This window comes from Symphalangus syndactylus, chromosome 10, assembly GCF_028878055.3.
Source record: "Symphalangus syndactylus isolate Jambi chromosome 10, NHGRI_mSymSyn1-v2.1_pri, whole genome shotgun sequence".
Taxonomy (NCBI): Eukaryota; Metazoa; Chordata; class Mammalia; order Primates; family Hylobatidae; genus Symphalangus; species Symphalangus syndactylus.
In genome coordinates this window covers 32,687,095-32,713,478 of record NC_072432.2, presented here as the reverse complement: position 1 = coordinate 32,713,478, position 26,384 = coordinate 32,687,095, and the positions used below count along the sequence as shown (strand labels likewise).

At 36.8% G+C, this 26,384-nt stretch overlaps 1 protein-coding gene across 7 annotated transcripts; it reads right to left on the bottom strand.

The window, feature by feature from the left end:
• Positions 1-2: 2 nt before the first annotated feature.
• INTS12 (integrator complex subunit 12) lies at positions 3-26,376 on the bottom strand. 7 transcript variants are annotated; one of them, XM_063611128.1, is made up of 9 exons: positions 25,577-26,292; positions 24,540-24,655; positions 23,646-23,854; positions 17,519-17,683; positions 13,226-13,378; positions 10,679-10,866; positions 9,364-9,523; positions 4,090-4,236; positions 3-693 (listed from the first exon to the last, which is right to left on the bottom strand). In XM_063611128.1, exons 3-9 carry the CDS (start codon positions 23,655-23,657, stop codon positions 109-111), a joined length of 1,410 nt encoding a protein of 469 aa, XP_063467198.1. In that variant the 5' UTR covers positions 23,658-23,854; positions 24,540-24,655; positions 25,577-26,292; the 3' UTR covers positions 3-108. The 7 variants fall into 7 exon arrangements, with proteins under 7 accessions (XP_063467198.1, XP_063467197.1, XP_063467199.1 ...); XM_063611127.1 differs by lacking the exon at positions 24,540-24,655 and having other exon boundaries at positions 25,577-26,286; XM_063611129.1 differs by lacking the exons at positions 23,646-23,854; positions 24,540-24,655 and adding an exon at positions 21,292-21,453 and having other exon boundaries at positions 25,265-26,255.
• Between the last annotated feature and the right edge of the window lie 8 nt (positions 26,377-26,384).

Genomic DNA, 26,384 nt, shown 5'->3' with positions numbered 1-26,384 from the left:
AATTTGATTATGAAGACTTTTATTAAATTACAGTATATTACAGATTATATCTTAATAATAAGCCTTTCATCATTAGGCTAATATGATATAAAAACCTACTTGGCCACGTTACTTCTTGAGTTTCTTTTGGGCGGCTTTCTTCTTGACCATCTGTAATCGTTTCATAGCATTGAGCTGTGATTCTTGTGAAGTTGGACCTTTAAGGGATGCTGAGGGAGAGCTGCTGGATTCTGAAGTAGTTTTGCTAGTAGTACTTCCACTAGGTCCTGATGTTCCACTATTTCCATTCCCACTTAGTTGGCTGCTGCTTCCTGGAACTAAACTACTTGGACTAGGAAGACCTACTTTGCTGACATTGTCACAACTAACTGAGCGACTAAGGCCAGTTTTACCCAAGGTTAGAGGTGGAGGTGGTTTTAAAGGTACAGTGGGTGTAGTGCTGTTATTGGAACCTATTTTGGAACCTATTCCACCTTTGGATGATGTTGCCAGACCAGTCAAACCCACAGGTTTCTGGTTAGCTGATGAGGTAGCAGGTTTCCCAGTATTGTTTTGTGTTGTTGAACTCAATTTTGCTGTTGAGGGACCAGCAGAGGAAGTTTTGGCTGCAAAAGCTGCCCATCCAGTTAAGCCACTAGTTACTGACGAGGAAACGCTGGCACTAGAAGAATTTCCTGAAATAACTGTGGATGTCTAAAAAAATAAGGTAAATATTACATTAGAGCCAAGTATAATCAATACCTATATAAACATCCTTGAATATATAAAAAGTCGTTAGACTTTTTATATCTAAGTTATGAATTGGGAAATCTAAATCACACCACCAAATTAGGTTCTTATGAAGCTGATCTGAAAAACCACACAGAACAAAACTTATCTGTATCTAGTGGGTATTATCATTTGCAAAGCAGAAAATTTTCGATACCATATTCTTGTTCTAATGATTCCAAAAGAAAATATATGAAATTCCTTTTTGGGAATTGCTTTTAGATTCAATTCTAAGGTATATCTGAAAACCAGATTTAGTGCTTTAACATACTTTTTACCCAACAAAGTATTATCTAGCTTAGTTAAACATCTAATTCTTTTAGACTTTGCTCCAAATAACTAGGGATCATTTCAAAAATTTAATTCACTCTAATGGCAAAAATGCCCATACCCAGAATATTCAGGAGAACATATCCAAGATGAAGAGACTCAGTCAATGTTTATTTACTGAGTGACTGTGTGAGAGAAAGAAGACAGCTGTATAGATTCTAAACCCATTAAAAAAAATGTTCTCCTAAATTTTGAGCAACAGTTACAGGAGTACAAAATATATGCAAAGTTAATTACTTGGAAGTGTACAACTTTTATGATGTATTAAAAAGGTCTCATGATTTTAGTTTCACATTTTGCCCATGATTCTGGTTAAACTATCATACAAGAGGCTCCTGCTCCTTTAATAAGGATTTTATCAATTGCCTCATTAGGCTGCACAGTGACATTTTGGGTAGGACTGATCTCACTCTCTGATATATTTCATATGGGTATAACACTTCAACTTCTCTGATTAACTTCCCTGGCTAATCAGAAGCTCACAATGATACCAATGCCACTATATAAATACATATTGCTCTTGTTCACACAAGAATATATTTTTTCACTTTCACATTAGGCACAAATGTACGTAGTTCAAATTAATTTTGAATTGAACTTCTTATTGACACCTTTTCTACCTTTATACTCTTAAGAAGATTCACAAAAGCATTACAGTCACATATAGGTAAAAGATAAAATTTTACAAAATAACATCCTACTTAAAAAATGGTAGTTATTATACCTAAAATATATCCCGTTATAATTTAGAACTTTACTCTGAAATAGTTGATAAAACATTTTTAGCTCTTGAAATCAAGGTAGCCTTCAATATTGTCTGCATGCATACATTTTTAATCAATGTGAAAAGTAACAAAAATAGAGTTCTGAGATCTTTGTTTTATAAGAGAAGGAATCCAGCCAGATATTTGTCCACATACTCTGAAAATTGATAGGATGTTTTCTTACAGTAACATATTAACTATCTTATGAAGTTATCCAGAGAAGAAAAACTACATAAACCATTTATTCCTAGAGGAATATATACCAGCAATGAGAGAAAAAGTTAGTCAAGAAGTAAACCTTTACTTTTCAGTTATGAAAGACCTAATTTTTTTTTCCTTTTCTTGCTATTAAACATAAAACTGTCTGCCATATGGTTAAATGATCTTTCAAAAAACTTCACAAAAGAAAACCCATCTTTAGTAATTAAAAGACCAACACTTAGGAAGTACAAGCAAGAAAGCATGTTCTATGTGTCTGGCATTTCATTTTAATGGCTCGCTGTTGCTTAGTATTGCTTTTCAACAGGATGACAGATGGTTTATAATACTATCAGGACACACAGAAGTAATATAACACAAACAATGGAGACCAAGTGATTTCTTACTATTTCAGTGTAGAAAACAAATTTCTCAAGTTTTTAACTATAAATATTTTCTTGCCCATTTGCTAGATGGGCAAGTTAGAAAAGACATTTGCTTTTTATATGTGAATGGGAACAATTTTTTATAGTATAAATTTATTCACTTTTATAAAAAGTGAATTTTTTATTAAAGAAACACAAAACCTCTTAATCAAAACAAATATGACAGCAAAGTCTTTAATTTGTTTGCCATAAAATGATTTCACATTGAATTTTCTAAAAATAAACTTTAGTAGTAACAGATTAGTCTAAAAATCTACTAAAAAGTGATTATATGCAGAATATAGCAACTCTAATTACTTTCAATAAACTGGTTATTCTTACTTCTATTCCAATTCAACAAGTTCCTATATGACAAATCAATAATGGATATGCCTTGGATAGCAAATCTTCCCTGGCAAATTAAAATGAAAAATAATCTCCAAATATAATTATCAATACGTTTTTAAAAGTACTTCGTATTCATGTTCTTTTTCATCACATCAAGGGTATTAAGCTTACTACTTACAGTCACTTACATGAGGCAATAACTTTAGAGTTTTCTCAGGTCAATCTTTGAGAATTTGAGGCTAATTTTTTTTTAATATTTTTCTTCCATATTTAGTGCTATGCTTAATACTGGAATGTGTACCTCAGTAAAAGTATTCTTTTTGTTACAAAATTAGATTAGGAAATTTTTTTTTCCATGATATAAAAAGGCCAAGATATTAAGAAATAATGTAGTATGATTTCAAGGATGCAAACTTAGGAATGAGAAAGGTGATACCCTCACTAGACAATGTGGTCCCTTGGTATAAGAGGTAGATAACATTGAAAGTTTATTATAAAGAAACAAAACAAGACAAAGCAAGAAAACTCAACAGCCAATAAGAAGGGAGAAAAAAAATTACAGGGCCAATCTGCTCAAGTAGTGTGGGGGGCAAAATTGTTGCTACTGAGGGCAGAGGTATTTTGAATTTAAACCAGATTTCTTTTTCTTTTTTTGAGTCAGAGTTTCGCTCTTGTCACCCAGGCTGGAGTGCAATGGTGCTATCTCAGCTCACTGCAACCTTTGCCTCTGGGGTTCAAGCGATTCTCCTGCCTCAGCCTCCCAAGTAGCTGATCACAGGCACCCGCCACCATGCCTGGGAATTACAGGTGCCCATCACCACGCCTGGCTAATTTTTGTATTTTTAGTAGAGATGGGGTTTCACCATGTTGGCCAGGCTGGTCTCGAACTCCTGACCTCAGGTGATCCACCCGCCTTGGCCTCCCAAAGTGCTGGGACTCTAGGTGTGAGTCATGGTGCCTCGCCTGAATTTAAACCAGATTTCCGATTGAAGATAAGTATCTAACCAGATGAGAATGGTAAAGAATGTCATTTTGGAATGATTATAGACTGTTCCTATTTGTGATAAAAACAACAGAGTTAGAGATTAATTAATGATATAAATGTTCCCTTTCTACCTAATAGTAGTAAAGTCTTAATTTCTAAAATATAGCCATTTAGTATATAAAGTTTCTCATTAAATTTTTTATCAAGCAACTATTGTTTAGTCAACTAAACTTTAAGATATAATCTTAGATAAAAATAGAATCTACTATACCTTGACTTCTGTTCTCTTAAATGCTAGAAAAGTTGTCTCTTGTTTCAGTTTAGTTTCTGGTTTCTTAACCAATGGATCTTTGACAGCTGGAGTTACAGAAACAACTGCAGGGGCTGGTTTCTGTGGTGGTTTCTGAGTTTTTTGAGCCTGCAAAAATCAGTAGATTAAACCAGATACAAAATCTTAACTGAATATACAGAAAGATAATACTCTCTCATAGGACTCATCATTGAAATGAAATACAGTTGAATATTTTAAAAAATATTGTGATGATAATGAATATATATGCTCTTTGACAAATTATTATTATATTAATGGTTTTACAGATTGTATTAGTTTCTAAACAGTAAAGATAATATTAAGCTTTAGAAATAATACAGAATAGGGTTAGTTAAATACCATTTTAACAAGATAAAATTGTTTTTTAAAGAGCAAAATCACAAACTATATGTAACCATTAGCTTTACTCTTGACGAAGTACATTTATTTCTCACTGGGGTCTGTCAAATACATAGGAGTTTTCTTCTTGGGGTCTAGGCATAAGTCCCTCAGTTGCTGAGGGCAAATTAAAACACAGCTCAGATCATTTATATGGTTTTAAATACAGAACAGGGAGAAAAAAAACTATTGATAAATGATGAAATTTTTTGAGGTTTTTCCACATTGCAAAACTAGGCACACTAAATTTTTAGAGAAAGTTAATAAATACAAATTTCTATGTTATGAAGGAATTTTCACCCACTATTACTTTATAAGCATCTTCAGTTTTATTTTGACCAATAATTGATTTTTTCCTTTATTTTATAACCAGGTACTTGACTAAATTTTCCTATAAACTCTAATCATTTTCGAGTTTATTTTTTAGTGTTTTCTAGGTAGATAATTATAACTGTTTATAAATGGTTATGTGCTATGTTTAAGAGTAATTTTTGGAGTCAAACAGAGTTAGGACTAAAACCCAGCAACTGGCCGGGTGCAGTGGCTCACGCTGTAATCCCAGCACTTTGGGAGGCTGAGGCAGGTGGTTCACTTGAGGTCAGGAGTTTGAGAACAGCCTGGCCCACATGGTGAAACCCCGTCTCTACTAAAAATATAGAAATTAGCTGGGCATGGTGGCGGGTGCCTGTAATCCCAGCTACTCAGGAGGTTAAGGCAGGAGAATTGCTTGAACCCATTAGGTGGAGGTTGCAGTGAGCCGAGATTGCACCACTGCCCTCCAGCCTGGGCAACAAGAGCGAAACTCCATCTCAAAAAAACAACAACAGAAAAAAAACAGCAACTATTTTTCTAGGTACATTACCTCATGCAAAATATGTGAATCTCTAAAAGCCTCATTCTCTTCATCTGTAAAATGGTAATAGCATTTGTTTCAAAGGTGGGTTATGAGGATGAATTACGATTATGTAAGAGTTTAGCATAGTGTCTGGAAAATGTTGAGTGCTAACAAAAAGTTAACTGTTTATTCATCATTATTATTTACAAAGGATAATCAAACTGAATCCAGAAAAATCCATGCATACTGAATGGGGAAAGATGCTTCCCGCCAGCCATTCCATAGTCTTTGATAATCTTCATAAGCCCATACAGTACTATACCAGGGAATTTATTAACAATTTGTCACCATTTCTGGAAGCCAGAATTTGGCCTATTTTGTTCTTGTTTGGGCCTTCTTGTGTAATCTTGGGCTATCGTTTGCCATACTATATAGTTTGGGTCCTTAAATCTCAATTCGTATCACTTTTTATACTACATACCTTCGACATCAAAGTACACCTACCTTCAACATCACTTATAAAGCAACAATTAGATCAAGAATACTAAGAATGTTCAAAGTAATTCACTGTTGATTACTGGTACTAGCAGGAAAGGAGAGCCATCTTATCCTTCACTGCAAAACCATGTTACGAGAATGTATCCCTCACAGTAAAACAGAAACATATGGCTCCAAAACCATGGCTTTCAATCTTAACACTGCTTTCCACCCACATCTAGCATTCCTGAGGTTAGACTCTGAGGACCCACCTAACTTGTATGTTTTAACAGATAAAGACTAATTATCATGAAGCCCCAGGAAGTACTTCTGCCTGTGAGATCATGTTTCAATCTTCTGCCTTCCCTGTTTGATCCAGCCATCTTAGAAACTGAGTAAGAAATACCCACAACCCTTTGTCCTTTACTGGTAATACTAGTTTAGGGAACTAGGATATAATTACTGATTCAGTTTTGTTCAACAAAGTTATTAAAATTTTCATTGGATGACTGCTTTCAAACACTGCAAAATATATAAAATTCTCCACTAAGGCACTAACTGCCAGAATGGCAGTACTAAAAACCCCACATATTTCTAAATGCTGCAAAATAGCAGGGTGTTACTACCTTAGACTGAGAACCACTGCAATAAGTGATATCAGTCTCTCACCTGAAGCTGGGGAAAAACTCCACTACTGGGTAGAGAGAAAACTATAGAACTGAAGAATAACCTTGGACCCTGCCATACACGATCACAACATTCTTAACTAAGTCTTTCTACAATAATGTGTACTGCAGAACTTGCCCCAGTTTGAGGAATCTGTGTGAGGAGAAAGGGGATATCAGGTGCTATTTATAATATCTTTGAGATACCTTGGAACAATAACCAATGCACATATGAGAATCTCACTCAAAGCAATTATAGTTAGAATGACTGGATTTAGAATCCCCACTGTTCCAAAATTATCTCATTAAACCTTACATTTCCTGGATTCTGATCTTTAGGTTCACTTCAGATCATGTCTTTTGGTATTTCCCCACATTTGCTCGTGGTGTATTCCAGTCATGTTATAATATTAGCCATGACTCCCCATTTAGTACTTTGACTTCTGGACACACAGACCAGATTCACTGTTGATTTCTGGTACTAATCTGCATTTAGCTTGGCATGGTGGCTCATGCCTATAATCCCAGCACTTTGGGAGGCCGAGGCAGGAGGATCACTTGAGGTCAGGAGTTCGAGACCAGCCCTGGCAATGTAGCGAGACTCCATCTCTACAAAAAATAAAAAAAAATTAGCTAGGCCTGGTGGCACATGCCTGTAGTCCCAGCTACTTGGGAGGCTGAGGTGGGAGGATTGCTTGAGCCTGGGAGGTCGAGACTGCAGTGAGCCATGGTCACGCTACTGCACTCCAGCCTAGAAAACAGAGTGAGACCCTGTCTCAGAAAAAAAAAAAAAAATTATATTTACTTCATTTTATTTAACTTAAGAACAACAGAATGTAGAATGTGTCCAGTCTTGAGCTCTGCTTAAGTGCTATGCCAATGAATTACATGCTCTTACTGATAAATTAGATATTATTTGCAAAGCAGATAAAAGAATAAACAGTATCCCAGATGAAGAGAAGAAGCTGAGAAGCAGAACATATGGGAACATGAAAGTTCTCCACACATTCAGGGAATGACACAATTAGTCTGTGTCAGAGTGGCCAGAGTATATGAATGTGTATGCTGAAGCAGTGAGAGAGAGGGCTGTAAGGTAGAGTCGGGTCAAAAAGAGAAGGTCCATATATGCATCTTAATGAGTATAACCTCATTATATAAGTAATTGAGAGCCACTGGGCATATATAAGCAGGTAAATATTTTAGAAGAATTCTAATGATACTAAGCAAAGTGGATTGTTAGGAAGCAAGGAGATTTCTTAAGTGGCTATTGCAATAGACAAGTAATGGATTTGTGGAACAGGGTAATAAAAGAGAAATGAATAGATTTCAGAGACATATAAGAGGTAGAATTAGCAAATCTGGTAAACAACGGGATATGGAATTAAAAGAGGCATCAAAGATGTTTTCTAATTCAGGCAATTGCAGAAAAAAAACTGGATAATAGAACAACTTTTACTTTTAAATATATTGACCTTAAAGTATCTATAGACTATCTAGTTAGCTATAGAAGCTCACCCAGGAAGAGGGTTAGAACCATAAACATAGATTTGACATAAAATAAATCAGAAAAAATGGAGGAGAAAAAACTTGGGGGAAGAACAGTGCTTACTTTAGATATTAAGGGAGCTAAAGTGATAATAATAATGAAACAGTTGAGTACATACTAAAGAAAGACAGATTATTGTCACAATTTGTTTCTTTTGACAATTTCCAATTCTTAGTGGTTTCTTATCAATGCTCTGGAATGCATTGCTCATCTGTAATAATTTCACTTGAGATCCTGGAGGGCTAGTTTAAATAATAAATTAAATAAAAATCAAACTGAGCAGAACAGATTGTAACTTGTCACAGAAATTTCCTGTTACAAGTAAGAAATATACACACTATCGATATACACATTTTTCATTTACTACTTTTTATTTCATAGGAATAAATAAAAGCACTTCCTATTTCTGATTTAACTGATTAAAAAGTAAAATGGGTATCCCGAATTTTTACTTTTAACTAAGTACTTCTGACCTTTAAAAGATATATTGGTTAGACAAATTTATATAGAAATTCATTTGATTAACAGACATGAGAACTCTGCAATTGCGAATCACTAATTTAAGGCAGGGGAAGAGAGATGGAAGTGGGAGGGAGAGGTGGAGAATAAGACATTACGGCAATTTCTTGTTTTCTTTAAAAGAAAAATTATGAAATTTCATTTATCATTTATCTATTTTATAAGTGAATAAAAGTTAGAAAACTATCCAATATAACAAATGAAAAGATATTTCACTATGATATTAAAGACAGGTATGTTAGTGAACAGTAAAAAGAGAAAGTACATAGGAAGAATGAGGTAATGGTCACTTGAGGATGATAAGAAGGAAAGACTAAGCAACAGAGAAATGCAGCTGGAAAGACAGATATGCACATATAAATATCGCCTCTGTACACGTCTTATCCATGCGGTGGTTTAAGCTCACTCAGAAATTTTCTGTATTTCCTTACCAGACCTCAAAAAAGAGTGGGGCTTTGTATCTCACCACTTCTCAGTGCTGCATGGTATTTTAAAATGTTTGTAAATACATTGACAGACTAGTAAGGAATATTCATAATTTGTGTATCACCAATCTTGTTTTATCTACATTAGAATTAGATAAAACTAAACAGAGAAAAAGGCACACAACATGGTCTGGTCTTTAGCCATAGAAATATTAATCACATATACATACTATACATATAAATATTTAAATAATCAGCTTATATTATTTATTTTTTCAAAATCTTAAATATTCAAATCTTTGTTTTGAAAGCACATACCAACAAAAACATTGACAGACTGTTTAAAATAAAGAAAAATATGACTCCTACCATTCTTTTCATTTGTCTGGTACATCGGGCACAATACCACACCAGGCGAGGGTCATTCGCTTCCTTGTCTGTCACCTGGGGTTTATGGCAATCTCGGTGGTAGAGATTATGGCACTCCTGACATTCTACTAATTGATTGCCAGATGCCACCATCATTTGCCTAAGAAAACATACCATTAAACATTATACTACTTTTTTAAATGCCATAATGTAAAGTTATTTCAGGGGCCAGGTGTGCTGGCTCATGCCTGTAATCCCAGCACTTTGGGAGGCCAAGGCAGGCGGATCATTTGAGGTCAGGAGTTCAAGACCAGCCTGGCCAACATGGTGAAACCCTGTCTCTACTAAAAATACAAAAATCAGCTGGACGTGGTGGTGCACACCTATAATCCCCACTACTCAGGAGGCTGAGGCAGGAGAATCGCTTGAACCCAGGAGATGGAGGCTGCAGTGAGCCAAGATCATGCCACTGCACTCTAGCCTTGGTGACAGAGTAAGACTCTGTCTCAAAAAAAAAAAAAAAAAAGTTATTTCAGGGTTGTTCTGGTAAAGTTTGGTATATTAAAAAGAAAAAAAATCTCAGAAACCCAAAGAGCAAATAACGAACCCCAACACTTGGTATGCACAAAAGCATAAGCTTTTAAAGCTTATGGTCAACCATTAATAAATATATAGAATGCCTTGATTAAATCTGGCTATTTTCTCGTCATTTCTCATCATAATTGTCTTTCTCTCAGAAGGTAGTAGACTGTGATTAGTCTTCCAACAGCCTCATAACATTTTGTATCTCCATTAAATTCCCTTATATTAGTTAGTTATATGTTGTTGTTGTTCTTCATTAATATGAGTTACCTAAAGGTGAGAACTGGACCTAATTATCCACAGTCCTTAGCACATTACTGTGCACACACAGGGTGCTCAATAAATGTCTGATCAGATTACTAGAATGAAGCCATATGTGCATAAAAAAGTATAAATTTCAACAGCACAAAAAGCAATCACCATAGCCTTAGATTATCAAAGGCATATATATCATAATATAATAATCACTTTCCCTCTGGAACCCAAAAATGCAGAAAATGTTACAACATAACAGATTTAAAAGCCATAGTTGGGAAAGACAAAATAGTTGACAATTTTCAATATGTTAAATTGTTATATGGGCAGTTACCTACTTATCTCCACCCCAGTTCCAAATAGTAAAAACAAAATAGAAAATGCACAACAATTGTTCTGATTTTGGGGGTTGAGGAGTGGAAAGGGTCATGTGTTCTTTATAAAGTAACAAAAGAATCTGTGGCAAGGTACAACTTACCTACAAACAACGCAGGCCAATCCCATCTCCATGGCAAAATCATCAGCACTGGTCTCCTCAAAACTGGAAAGGTCAGCCATAGGTAAATCCTTGCTACTTTGGACAGTAATGGGAGACGACTGTGTTTCTGGTTTCTCCAATCTAGGTTTCTTTGGAATATCAACTCCTTCAGTGATGTCTGATTTCATCTATAAAAAGCAGGCATCAGAAAATGATAAAGTAATGTGGTAGAATAAACTTTAAGTCACTGAAAGATGAGTAAGAAGGACAATTGGCAATGATCAAGTCCATTTTACAGATATATTCACATAGTTAGGGACAGATGTGCACATTAAAGATCTGTAGAAGAATTGTAACGAATTTATTAGTACATTAAATGAAACCAGCAAGATAGAAATAAATAAATCAGAACAGTTTAACAAATATTTGTATTTCTCTTTGTACTCTTCTATCTATTAAAGAATTATGGAAGATAGATGGATTTACTTAGACTAGTATCTACCATACAGACTTAACACATATTTGCTTCAAAGCAAATTTGGATTCCCTTCTTTAAGATACAAATATTATCAATATACCCATTAGATTTGGCAAAAATCAAAAAAGTCTGATAAGACATGGAATTTGGAATTCTTATACTTTGTTGATGACAATGTAAATTTAGTATATCTACTTTTGATAGAAATTTGACAATGCCTAGTAATGTTGAAGATGTCATATCCTATTATATTCACTTATAGGTATATATCCTATAGAAACTATTAACATGACATATGTATAAAGTAGCTCACTCAGACTCCATTGTAATAGCAACAAAGGAGAAATATCTAATTGTGCATCAGTAGGGGAATGATAAACTGGTTAGTTTATAGAATGCGTATTATGTAGTAGCTAAAAGAAATCTAGATCTACATGCATTAACAAAGATACATTTCAAAAGCACATAGTTGAGTGGAGAAAAAGTTACCAAAGGATATACACACACAGTATGATATCATTTACATAATTTTTTTTTGAGACAGAGTCTTGCAGTGTTGCCCAGGCTGGAGTGCAGTGGCACAATCTCTGCTCACTGTAACCTCTGCCTCCTGGGTTCGAGTGATTCTTAGGTCTCAGCCTCCTGAGTTGCTGGAACTACAGGTGTGTGCCACCACACCTGGCTAATTTTTGTATTTTTAGTAGAGAGGGGGTTTTGCCATGTTGGCCAGGGTGGCCAACTCCTGACCTGCTGACCTCAAGTGATCCTCCTGCCTCGACCTCCCCAAGTGCTGGGATTACAGGCATGAGCCACCACACCCAGCTTCATTTATGTAGATCTAAAAGCAGAGAAATAATCTAATGTAGTCTATGAATAGCCACTATTTAGCAAAAGTATGAAAACATACAGGATAATATACTCCATCTTGAGGGCAAGGGTTACTGAAGATATCTTTCAAATGTATTTTTTTCTAACTACTAAAATCTTAATTACTATATGTAGAAATCATCTGAAAATAGACAATCCAAGAACCATCTTTGGCCCTGTTCAGGTGCAGACCATTCTATTAAGTTTATGTTTAGTCATTTACATCTATACTCTTTCCCATCTTTTCTTTCTTGCTTTCCTTTTTTTTGAGACAGCGCCTCACTCTGTCACCCAGGCTGGAGTGCAGTGGCACGATCACTGCTCACTGCAATCTCTGCCTCCTGGGCTCAAACAATCCTCCCACCCCCCACCCGCCCACAAATAGCTGGGACTACAGGTGCATGCCACCACACCCAGATGATTTTTGTATTTTTTGTAGAGATGGGGTTTCACCATGTTGCCCAGGCTGATCTTGAACTCCTGAGCTCAAGCAATCTACCTGCCTTGGCCTCCCAAAGTGTTATTATCTATCTTTTCTTCTTTTTTTTTTTTTTTTTGAGACGGAGTCTTGCTCTGTCGCCCAGGCTGGAGTGCAGTGGCGCAATCTCGGCTCACTGCAAGCTCCGCCTCCCGGGTTCACGCCATTCTCCTGCCTCAGCCTCTCCGAGTAGCTGGGACTACAGGCGCCCGCCAACATGCCCGGCTAATTTTTTGTATTTTTTTAGTAGAGACGGGGTTTCACCGTGGTCTCGATCTCCTGACCTCGTGATCCGCCCGCCTCGGCCTCCCAAAGTGCTGGGAGTCTCGATCTCCTGACCTCGTGATCCGCCCGCCTCGGCCTCCCAAAGTGCTGGGATTACAAGCGTGAGCCACCGCGCCCGGCCTTATCTTTTCTTCTTAACAACTGTTCCATCTAGGATCTCTGAGGCATAGATTAAAGTTTACACTCAAAGTTACTATACTCCCTAGGGCTGAAATATTTATTGACAATAACTTTTAACCATTTAACTTTAAAATTTGTAAATTTTACTCATTTTTTGAAAAGTCAAAGTCTATAGCTATCAATATATATTCACTGAGTGATGATTATTATATATCTATACCCATTATTATATATAAGAAATAGGCATAAAACATTGTTTCTTTCTGCTTATGGAACAACTAATTTACTTTCTTTTAACAAGATTAAAATAAAATCTTACTTTATCAGCAGGTCTCTTTTCAACTTCCTTCTTTACCTTTTCAGTTGTGAGGACCTTGCCATTATTATTACCAGAAGGAAGACTGGATGATATTTTGGGCTCTTGCTTAATGGAAATATTTTTTGTGCTTGAAATTTTGGGTGGCTCCACATCCTAAAAGATGAAAAAAGGTATCAGTAATTAAATATTCAGACTGATCATCATAAAAATATAGATCATTAATCTAAACAATTTTCAGTTAAAAATTAAGACATTTCATTATAACCAATGTAATATTCCTTTCTTAAATAAATAGCTTTATTGAGAAATAATTGATATACAAACTGTACCTTTTTTATTTTATTTTTTTTTTTGGGATGGAGTCTCACTGTGTTGCCCAGGCTAGATTGGAGTGCTGTGGCACAGTCTTGGCTCACTGCAACCTCTGGCTCCTGGGTTCAAGTGATTCTCCTGCCTCAGCCTCCCTGGTTATCTGGGACTACAGGTGCACTACCCCACCCGGCTAATTTTTGTAGTTTTAGCAGAGATGGCGTTTTACCACGTTGGCCACACTGGTCTCAAACTCCGGCCTCAAATGATCCGCCCACCTTGGCCTCCCAAAGTGCTGGGATTACAGACGTGAACCACCACACCTGGCCCAAACTACACCTACTTAAAGTGTAACATTTGATAAGTTTTGACATATGTATACATCTGTGACATCATCACTACAGTCAACATAATGAACATATCCATCATCTCTCCAAATTTCCTTGTGGCCCTTTGTAATTACCCTCTTACAGGTATACACCCTATAGAAAAATATGTCTCCCATCATCAAGCAAGAAAAATATGTCTCCCATCATCATCATCACTTATCTGTTTTCTGTAACACTACATTAGTTTGCATTTCCTAGAAATTTATATAAATGGAATCATACTCTTTTTTGGTCTGGCTTCTTTTACTCAGCATATTTATTTTGAGATGCATCCATGTTGTTAAGTGTATCAATAGTTAATTCAAGCTGAATAATATTCCATTGAATGAATAGACTACAATTTATTTATCAATTTACCAAATGATGGATATTTGCGGTGTCTGCAGTTTGGGACTATTACAAATAAAGCTGTTATGAATATTCATGTACAAGTATTTGTACATATCTGTGTTTTTATTTCTCTAGAATAAATAGGAGTGGGTTATATGGTAAGTATTAATATATGCTTAATTACTTGAGAAACTGCCAAATTGTGGCAGTACCATTTTATATTTCCACCAAGCATATATGAGAGTTCCAGTTCCTTCCCATCCTCACCAATACTTTGTATGGCTACTCTTTTTAAATTGTAGATGTTCTAATAGGTATGTAGTGGTATCTCATTTAGATTTAATTTACATTTCCCCAACAATTAATGATGTTGAGCAGCTTTTCAAGTGTTCATATGGCATACATATATCTTCTTTGGTAAACTATTTGATAAAATATTTTGCCCATTTAAAACAAATGAATCTGTTTGTTTCATTATTGAGTTTAAAGAGTTCTTCATAGATTTGGGGCACAAGGCCTTTATTAGATATATGATTTGCAAATATTTTCTCTCAGTCTGTGGCTTGTCTTTTCATTCTGTTTAATTTCGATTCCTTATTCGTGTATTAGAGCTTTGCTGATATAGATAACTTGTTATTTATTGTTATTAATAGTATGCATAAACTTTCGCAGCTCCTTGGAATTCCCCCTCCCCAAAAAGGAGGGCATTCCTCCACCATTCTAAACAAAACTAAGGCAGCTGAGTGCAGTCTATTTTACTGTGATAATATGTAAAAGTACAAAAGTATAAATGGGAATAATACACATCAATTTCAGAATAGTGGTTACCTCTGAGGAGGAAGAGAAGAAAAAGGAAGGAGGAATGGGTCCTCAGATCTAGTGGTGGCAGGGCGTGATATATTATTATGCTGATTGTTTAGACAACGGGTTAGCAAACTGAGGCCTATAGATAGTTTTTTATAAACAGTTATATTAGAACACAGCCACACCCATTCATTTTATAATGTATGGCTGCTTTCACATTACCATGGCAGAATTAAATAGTTGCAATGGAGACCATCTGGCACACAAAATCTAGAATTCTTAGTATTTGGCTCTTTATAAAGTCTGTTGACCACTGGTGTAGACTTAGTACTAAGTGTTGAAGGAAATGTTAATAATGCAGATTAAAGTTAAAAATGTGTGGTGGTCCAGGTGTGGTGACTCATGCCTGTAATCCCAGCACTCTGGGAAGCCAAGGTGGGCAGATCACTTGAGTCCAGGAGTTTGAGACCAACCTGGACAACATGGCAAAACTCTGTCTCCACAAAATATTAAAAAATTAGCCAAGCATGGTGGCATGTACCTGTAGTCTTAGCTGCTCAAGAGGCTGAAGTGGGAGGATTGCTTGGACCTGGGAGGGAGAGAGCGCAGTGAGCCAAGATTGTGCCACTGCACTCCAGCCTGGGTAACAGAGTGAGACCCTGTCTCAACAAAAAAACAACAAAAAAACAAAAACGTGTATTGTGTGTAACTAAAAAATTGAGGACAAAGTCATGCAGTATTAAACTATTACCTAATTCAGCAAAAAAGTTGTTCTAGTTGTTGACGGATGAGTTAAGTTTTAACTGCATTATTTCACATTTGCCTTCCTCATTAATGTAAATGAATATCAACCAATATTCATGTTAGAATACACTTGGAGACCTGGTAATGTTTGTAAGCATTACCTCCAGGTGATTCTTATCCATGCTGAAGTTTGAGAAACACTGGCATAAATCACTCTTCTCACACAAATCTAGTGATGAAAATATTCAGCTGAAGGCTAAAACTAAATGGACCTGGGCTTTAAAAACCTATAACAAAGTAGTTTCTGAAAACTGACCAAGAGAAGTAAACTCTAGCTAGAAACCTAAGGGCAGCATGCTTTTTAATCACAACAAATTTTTCATGCTCTTTAAGAGATAAACTTCCATTTTAGAACCCCATTAAAACAATTTTTTTTTCTTTAGTAATGATAGGTTTTCCTATCTGGACAATACCAACACCCACAGTGGAATGAATTTGGTAGTATGTTTTGTGGAGCCATATTGATATGGTTGATCTGAACTCACTGAACCTACTGCAATGAGAATGGATAGAAGAAATGAAGTCACAATGGTTCTGCTATTCCAAGTACAATAAAAAGGCTTCTGAGTACTAGACCTAGTATTGAAAGAAGGCTGGGGACAAAATGCCAGTGTTTACTTGGGCTCTAGGCCTAGGCCTAGATCCTCTCTTGAGCTTCAGATTCTGGTTAGACTTGAGCTAGTCATGTTCTATTTTCTCCTTCTCAGTTTGGGATCTAAGTCCACAGACGTGAGTGATTTGGAGTTTCAGGGCCAGAGCTTAGAAGAATTTGATGGAATGTCTTAGTAGGTATTAGGAAATATAATAAGAGTTGTCATTCAGTGACAGCCTATTATGTACCAGGCAGGTACTACACTAGGTGACTTATTTATTGTATCTCCTTCAATTTTTACAACTCTGCAAAGTAGTTCTTATCCCCATTTTACCAATAAACAGACTAAGTGAAATGAAGTTTCTACGTACCTCAGTTTCCTTACGTAAAATGAAGAAAACAGTATCTATCTTAAAGGATCATTATCATAATTAAAATTAATTATTCACATAAACTACTCAAAAAAGTGCCTGGGACATCAAGATATGTTGTCTATTATCATCACACAATTATAAGATTTAAGTGGGATTTAAAAGAGGTATGTTTGGTATCAAAACATATATTCTTTTCACATAAAGCTGCCATTGGCTGCTTTGTTATTATCAAGACAGGAGCTACATAGTTCTCAGAATTCATCCATACCTCCTTTTCTCTTAAATTATCCTACCCATATTCAATTTATTTTGTTGAAAAATCTGTCCTTTTACTTGATTTTTTTAATCCTTAAAATATTAGACAATAATTAGAAGTAAGCTGTGGTTACATTCAGCAGCTTAAAAAAATTCTGATCATAAATAATTGGAAATTACAGTAAGTCATAAACCAGTGAATTCATATACACATAAAGTAGTAGAACAGAATATCCTGCACCCCCAGCTGATTTTTCTATGTGGTGTAACAGTTCTCTGAAACTTGAAGGAAAAAAAGAAAATAAAGACTATAATTTCTTCGTGCTATAAGGAAAGATTATTTTGGCAGAGATTGTTTTGAGATGGTCTATATGTTATCAATGCAGTGCTACAGGCCTTGCAAAACTCTCTCCAAGCTTTTTATTCATTTAAGTACCTTTTGAGATGGACGGTAACTGGAATCAATGCCCCGAGCCAAAGATTCGTCAAGCAGTGCTTTTAGCTTTTCAGCAGAATCTTTACTCTTTGAATGTAAGAAACCTAGTGCTTTCAAAAAAATGGGATCAAGTTCCAAGTTCACAGCAGCAGCCATTGCAAACGCCTGAAGGAAAGAAAGAGAAAGTAATCTAGAACACAGTGCACAATTATCTATGTTAAAGTTTTACTTTTCTGTTTTTTAATTTGTAATAGATAATACTGTACACATGATATAAAATTTAAAATCGCCAAAAAGTTATTACAAATAAAAGTAAATTTCCTTCTTATTCCTGACAGGCATTATCTAGTTCCTTCCCCCTGAAACAAGTAGGAGTATCAGTTTTCTGCGTATCCATATCGATGGTAACGTTTTAAATACAGGTAGGCATCTCCCTGCCACAGGACTTCTTCCTAACTGTGTTTTAAAAGATACACTTCGCAGTTTCAGATAGATCATAGTTCTACATAGAACTTGATGGGTTTACGTTAAGTTTACTCTGTATCAAAATTTCTCCTCTCAAACCTTATTTCCATAACACAAAGGAAGACTTAGTGTGCATGTGTTTGTGTGTGTAAGGGGTATCGCAAGAGGGCAATGGTGAAAGGGTGCATTAAGTGATTAGCTATCACGGTCACTGCTACCCGCTTTTACCTCAACTCTTTTTTTTTTTTTTTTTCTAAACTCACCTCTTTAGTTCTCTGCCCCAACCCTGAATGTCTCAGAAAACATATTAATGATAACTTTATTTGATCACATTTAGATTGTGGTATCTCATGCATTAACCTATTTTTAAAAGTAAGGTCTCTGAGGGATAATATCATATCTACTTAAAACACACACACACACACACACACACACACAGAGCCTATGATGCTTTGTGTCCTAAAGAGCTTAAAAAATAGCCAAGATGGATAAAGATATACATCAAAGGCTTATGAAATTCCACAATACTAAAAAGTTTTGTTTTTAGTTAATACCAATGCTATCATGTGGTTCTGCTTCTGGTTGTCACTTTTTCAAAGACCTCTCCAGGCAAGAAATTATCAAAATAAAAATGTATTCTTTGTGTTCGATCCTTTGATCAATACACTATGGCTTGAAATCTTCTATCCTTGAGGTTAATATTATATTAATGCAACACACTTGCACTGCTATAGTTAGGGAACTGTCAGCAATTCCACAGTTATCTCCCATTTTCAGGGGTTTATAACGCCATTAAAACTTGCTGTAGGTTGAATCCTAGCATATGAAAGCACATCTGAAAACGGATTTTGTTGTTCCCTCCCCTCCAACTTCACTCCTCATCCTTCTCCACATCTGACAAGAAACACACATACACATCCCTAGGCTTTTTTTTTTTTTAAGTTCCTAGGAAGGTATTAGTTATCTACCTGATAACTACAAAATTATTGTCAAATTCCATACTGTACTGAAATATCATCTGAATTACCCATGGAAAGGAATCCAAAGGCTAGTACTATAATGAAAAAGTAACCTTATCTCAAACTGTCGTATTTGTAAGAATTTAACAAAATTGAAAAGCAGCCTCTGTCACTTCTTAAAATTATATTATTATATACATCACCACTACATAATGATAGGTATAGAAAAGTTATTTTAAAATTTACTCATGGGGCTGGTCACCATGCATGTTCTGAGGAAAAAATAGCTCCTTAATAAAATTTCCAAGATTAAAAGGGTAAACCTGCCATTCCTCCAGCATATACAAGGGTAACAGCCTAATCTCTTTTTTTCTTTACATTCCACTCCTGTGACAGTTTGCTAATCTTTCTACTGATTTTATTTCATATAGGTAAAGGAAATAGCAGTTTACTTATCCAGATTGCTATAAAACAATTTATTTTATTGGGTACTGACCAAACGGTTGACACCTAAAAGAATCCTTGTAATATATTAGAAAAACCATTTCTTGAAATTTCTATGCTGAAAAATGAAAGCCAAGTATTTATTGCTATGTATTTCTACAAACACAGGTAAGAGGTTTACATTACAGATTAGGTGACAAGAGTCAGAACCTAGATTACAAGACTGCGGAAGTCATCAACACCAACATTCCAGTCAGAACCTTGGAGTCAGTTCTTTTTATGCAATCTTGCCATTATAAAACTTAACAGGCTTTGTACCCCTCCCCTAAATTACTAACATGGCCCTTTGGCCCAGTAGTCCCCATGGTGGAATACAGAGAAAAAAATATTAACTTTTTAATTTATTTCTATTTATTTATTTATTTTAGACAGAGTCTCGTTCTGTCACCCAGGCTGGAGTGCAGTGGCGTGATCTCAGCTCACGGCAAGCTCTGCCTCACGGGTTCACGCCATTCTCCTGCTTCAGCCTCCCGAGTAGCTGGGACTATGGGCGCCCACCACCACACCCAGCTAATTTTTTGTATTTTTTAGTAGAGATGGGGTTTCACCGTGTTAGCCAGGATGGTCTCGATCTCCTGACCTTGTGATCCGCCTGCCTCGGCCTCCCAAAGTGCTGGGATTACAGGCGTGAGCCACTGCATCCGGCCAATTTATTTCTATTTCTATTTATTTTTAAAAAATCTATTCATATACAGAGTGATAATAGTATATTATATAATTCATCTTTGACCTCAAGGAGCTTTATCTTCAGCCAGTGAAATCTGAAACTTGCCACAACTATTCTCCTCTTTTATTACAATCAATTCTCCTTTCTGACTACAATCTTCCATTACTCTATCTCTTTCACTGCCTTAATCCAGGGACCTCTTCAAAGTGCCAAGTCAATCTTTCTTCTGTATTTATTCATTTCTCTATTCCCATTCTACTTGTTCTGTTACAGAATCCTCCAATTTCTTGTCCCTTCTGCTTTCTCCTTATTGGTACCCCTTGCCCTGACTGTTTCCTCACCAAACAGAAAACAGTAGTTGAGCCTAAAATAAAACACTCATGGTTATATGGTTTATATTTTAGTTTTCTATCTTACCTTTACTCCCCCTTTTCTGTTGCCTTCTCTAATTTCTGTTACTATTCCTTCCTTACTGGCAAATATCCATATAGTGAAAGAAGTTTACTCTCTACAGCAGTCATAAAGAGGTCAGCAACTTGGTGTAACTGTGTTGATCTATACATACAAAAATATTTTCCTGGAGTTACACCAAATCATGTTACTTCCATACAATTCCTTTCCTGTATATTCATTCCTAAACCCATGGCCAAAACAGACTGTAAAAGAGCCATATCATTCTTACTATGGATTAGAGTTCTAGAAAACAAAGTCCTACGTGTGTGTATGAAAGAAAAATGTATACACGAAAGAAATTTAATATATTAAATGTAGGTTTCATTTAAAAAGTAGATGTTGCTTTCAAAAAGGAGAATGTGAGAAAATTAATATTTACCACTTTAAAGCTTTCATGACCTAGGGAAGTGGTAGTAGTAGTATTGATAGGAGTGAATTCTTAGGTGATGCTAGGAATTAGCCATGTCAAATGCATATAGCACAAAAATCCCCATTACTAAACAATGGTCTTTTTTCTGTATCTCTTATTATCCTTGATTTATTGCAGTATGCCGTTTACTTCCTATCCAGCTCACATTCTGTGGTCCAACCTTTCAATACCTCTTTCAGTACTCTAGGCACCCGAAAGCCCTGTAGTTTCCCTACTTTACAGACATCCACCCTGCTAGCCATTCTCTCTCTGCCTGCACCCAAACTCTAAGTGCAACTGAGAGGAATATACATACATTCTATCTTCAGAATCACCATTCTCAGCTTGGCGTTCAATACAACGTGGCAATTCTCTCATCATTCTCTGGTCAACTCACTTCCCCACTTTCTGCAAAGATCAGTTATACTTTCTCCATTTTCTTTTAAAATTGATTCTGTGTTTCAGTAGATGGCCTCACCTACTTCACAAAGAGAGGCTGTCAGAGAGGAATTAAGTCCACTTCCTTCCAGCACATCTACAAACTTACCTGCACTCATCCTTTCCTCTTTCCCATCTGATAAAAAAGGAGAAGGTGGCTCTCCATGTAGTGTCACCTGGATCTGGATCCTATCTCTTCTTGTCCCCTCTTGAACCTTGGCCTATGGATTATTTCCCATATCTTCTTTTTTTTTTTCAGCCTTTTCTTTCTACTGGCATCTTTTCATTGACATTAAATATATTCAAACATCTTCTATCTTTTTTATAGCAAAACTTTCTCAGAAATCGTATGCTTTTGTACTTTTTTTTTCATTCCTTCTATTTACACAGCAATTCTTGCAATTTGGCCTTTGTCCCACTATTCCATGAAAATGCTCTCATGAGTCATTCGCAGCCTCAGTCAGGTAAACCTAATACATACAATTTTCCCTCCTACTTCTTTGTCAGTCGTCTTTGTAGGTTCCTCCTATCCAATTAAAAATGAGTTCCTCAATGCTAGGTTCTGGGTCTCTCCTTGACTTGCTCTACATCTTCTTCCAAAAATGTGTTCTCTGAGTCAGCAGCACAGGCATTACATCAGAACTTAGAAATGCAAACTCTTGGTCTCCATTCCTAGGCTTACTGAAGAAAAATCTCTGGGAGTAGGGTCTAGAAATCTGTGTTAAGCCTTCCAGGCAAGTCTATCTACTCTAAAGTTTGGGAATTATTGCTCTAGATAATTTGATCTATATAGTCTTTTGCCAGTGATTACTAATACATCTCTGCAGTCCATGCGTCTCTCCCAAGACCCAACTGCCAGCTTGACATGGATATCTCATTGGTGCCTCCTATGCAACGTGTCTCCAACAGAGCCACTCATACACTATTCCCTTTTCTCCTAACCAGTTATTCCTCTAGTAATCCCTTTTTCAAATGATATTTACCCTATTGCCCAAGCCAGTAACCCAGAAGCAGCTTTAACTCTTCCCACTTCCTTAATTCCTACCCCCAATTCAATAACCAAACCTCTTAAACATATCTCAAATCTGTCCACCCTTTTCAATATTTACTACTACCACCCTAGACCAACCTAGCATCATCTATTATCTGGCCCACTGCAAAAGCTTAATCAATCTCCCACAATCACTCTTGTTATCCTTTAAACCTTTTCATATCACTCACTTGCTTAAAATCCTTTTATCACTTCTCACAATCCAAAGGTTCAAGAATAAGATTCTTAACAAGGTCTCCAATTCTCTACATCAGGGGTCCCTAACCTTCAGGCCATGCAGCAGGAGGTGAGCAGTAGGCAAGTGAGGGAAGCTTCATTTGTATTTACAGCCACTCCCATCACTTGCATTACTACCTGAGCTCTGCCTCCTGTCAGATCACTGGTGGAATTAGATTCTCGTAAGAGTGCGAATCCTATGTGAACTGTGCATGTGAGTGATCTAGGTTGTGTGCTCCTTATGAGAATCTAATGCCTGATGATCTGTCACAGTATCCCCCATCATCCCCAGATGAAACTGTCTAGCTGCAAGAGAGCAAGCTCAAGGTTCCCACCGATTCTACATTATGGTGAGGTGTCTAATTATTTTATTATATATTACAATGTAGTTATAAGAGAAATAAAGTGCACAATAAATATAATGCACTTGAATCATCCTGAAACCATGTCTTCAATGAAATTGGTCCCTGGTGCCAAAAAGGATGGGGACCATTGCTCTACATGATTAATAATACATGATTAACACATATAAAGCAGTTACAACAGTACCTGGCACATAGTTCATACTCATTAAATGTTACCTAGTATCTCAGGCCATTCTCACTCTCTGTTATAGCTATATTTCAAGTCCTCCAATATACTCTTTCTTACCTTAGCACTTCAGTAGAAAGTGTGCCACCCCCACCTCCATCTTAAGTCACCTCTCAAGTTTCAGTTTTTCCTGCACATTCCCTCAACAAAACTAGAAGTTTCACTGTTACCTAGTCCAAAAACATTCTGTACTTATTTGTAATATTAATCACACTGTTAATTATGTAAATAATCTTTCTTTCTCATTAGAATGTAAGTTCCATGAAGGCAGGCAGTGGATTGGTCTTGCCTACTGCTGTAACCTCTGTCTGGCAGAGTTCCTGGAAAACAGCAAATAACTGTAAATGTTAGCCAAGTAAATACTTGTTACCTACTTCCAATTTCATAAAACTTTCTCCTCCCTTGAGTTCTTCTCAACTTTCCTGTTTTTCCTCTTCTGTCTCTGACTACTTTTTCTTTGGCTTATCTTCTGATCTTTGTTGCTTTTGGTATTGTCCAAGTATTTGTCCTTGGCAATCTTCTTAGTTCTGCTAGCAGTTTCTTCTTGGTAATCTTATACACATCAGGTTTTCAACTATCATCTCTGGGTAGATGATTTAATATGTGTTACCCCAACTCCAATCTCTCTCTTTTTCTTTTTTTTTTTTTTTTTTTTTTTTTGTGAAACATGGTCTTGCTCTATCACCCAGGTTGGAGTGCATGGAGATCATGGCTCACTGCAGCCTCGAACTCCTGGGCTCAAGTGATCCTCCTGCCTCAGCCTCCCAAGCAGCTAGGACTACAGGCATGCACCACCGTACCCATGCCCAGCTAATTTTGTTGTTTTTAAAGTAGACCCAGGGTCTTGCTATATTGCTCTTGTCTGGTCTCAATCCTCCTGTTGTGGCTTCCCAAAGTGCTGGGATTACAAGTGCGAGCCAAATCTCTTAAATGTGAATCCCATGTTTCCAAATGCTTAGTGTATGTGTCTATCTGGTTCCTTAATGGCATCTCAAATTCAGTTACAACTAAAATTGAGATTCTGATTATCTTCCCAAAAAGTTCCTTGTCCTGCTCTTACTTTCAATAAATGACACAACTTTCTTTTAGTCAGGTTTAAGACCAGTCTTTCCTTCACTGAGTCTTTCCCTACTCCTTATATTCAAATAATCAGCAGGCCTTTCCTGTGGATTCTGACTGCAATATTTTTCACACTTGTCATACTTTTCACTTCCACTGCTACTACTGAAATTCAGGTTTTATTAGCTTACTTGAACTATGGCAATTACCTTGTTATTTTCCTTGACTTCAACATTGTTGCCATATGAATTTTCCTGAAACCCAGTTTTCTTCTTTTCATTAAAATAAAAACAATTCTTGCTGAGAAGTTAGGGCTTTCCACCACCTTCAAAATAAAGACCAAATTTCTTGGCCTAGCATTTAAGAAGATTCAGTAACTGGCACAAAAATTATCATTCATCATCCCCAGATCTGCCTTATAGCTAGCTGACCCTGCCACTCTTATATTTTTTGTCCAGGAAGCTCTTTACCTATTTTTATATATCTACATCCTATCGAGACCCTATTCAAATACTTCTCATGAAGACTTGACTGACAGCTGCTGTGCCCCTCTCCATTCCAAACCCTATTAATAGTCTCTCCCTTCAAGGATATCTCATAGTGCTTTTTCATAGTAGTGCAACTTTCTCCCTTGAAGCATTTTTTTTTTTTTTTTTTTTGGCACAAGTGTTATGTCCCCTAGAAAACTCTGAGTACTTTAAGGGCAGAGTCTATATTTATCTTTTTGCCTATCTCTTTGCCACTTTGCAAAGTACAACAAAATAATGGCTATAGAATTACTGGAATTAAGTGATCAAAGTATAGTGGTCTTATCTCTCCTTCTACACAATTGTAGCCATTTCCAAGTCCCTTCAGCAAAAATCACAAAAGTAACTCACCCTTGCCCCCACAAAAAAAACTCCAAACATCAAAAAGGCAAAAGCAAAGCCATTACCTCTTTCATGACTGGGGACTTGTAGTACAGTGGTCCTATGTGTAAAATTCTCATAATCTTTCGCCTGTCTTGCTTAAATTCATTAATCCCACTGGTCTGTAAACTTGATGAAAGCAGGAACTTGTTTTGTTCACTGTTATTTCTCTAGCGCTTGAAACTTAATAAGGGCTCAAAAATATTTATCGAATGAATGAACTAGGTTTTTTGGGTAAATGTCACCTTATAAGGCTTCTGTGATCTCTCCAATCTAAATTGGGCATTCATATATAAATATAAGTATGTGCTTTCTCCTAGATCCGTTTTTCACCCTACCTGGCAATCTCAAAAGAAGTCCAAAGTTGATCATATGCATGTGCCCCAGATGAAGGAAACCGAATCTATTCACATAGAGTGCAGTATTACCATTGCCATTTCATAATGGCTCTAAAAAACTTTGTTCTTCATGACTTCGCAAGCTCTTGCAACTCCTTCCAATAAACATTCTTTTAAAGATGCTGCCTTTTTCATTCCTCCACTGAGTTCTTGGTTCTGGATAACACTGATACCTTAGGGACACCTGGAATCGCAGTCAAGTGGCTGAAAGCTGACAGCACACACTTAGAAAAGGAATGTCAATCCTTTGATCAAAGCATCACACATCGAAGGCCTAGAATGGGGGATGGTCCTTGACAGGGGAGCCAAAAGATGAGAGACAATGAGGGAGCTACGTAGAGAAGTCACTAAAACCCTCCGACAAAGTCCGAGGCAGGATTCCAAGTCCCTTGTCCCTATGCTCGGTCCGCATGCCTCGGCCCGCAACTCCCTCGGAGGAAGCACAGTCCTCACTGAAAGGGGAGAGCAGTCAGTCTAGGGCACGCAACCGCCCGTAAATTATGATGATTCCCCTTGAGGAGCGAGGAAACTAATAACCCACGTAGCTATTCTCCCACCTCGCTCCTGGTGGGGGGGGTCTCGAGCCTCCAGGAGCGGCCGGGAGCAGAGTCGCTCAGCATAACTCACCGTTCCGCCCCGCCCTGCCGATCCGTCTGTTCCCGGTGGTCCCTTCGGAAACGGTCCCCGCACTGGCCGGCTCCGAAAGGAGGAAAACAAAGGTTCCCAGAGTAGGGGCGGGGGAAACGTT

Coding starts and splice junctions, on each gene's coding strand:
- INTS12 (XM_063611128.1), bottom strand. Junction 10,867..13,225: donor AAAAGAGACCTGCTGATAAA/GTAAGATTTTAT, acceptor TGCTTTTTATAG/ATGAAATCAGACATCACTGA. Junction 694..4,089: donor TTAAGAGAACAGAAGTCAAG/GTATAGTAGATT, acceptor TTATTTTTTTAG/ACATCCACAGTTATTTCAGG.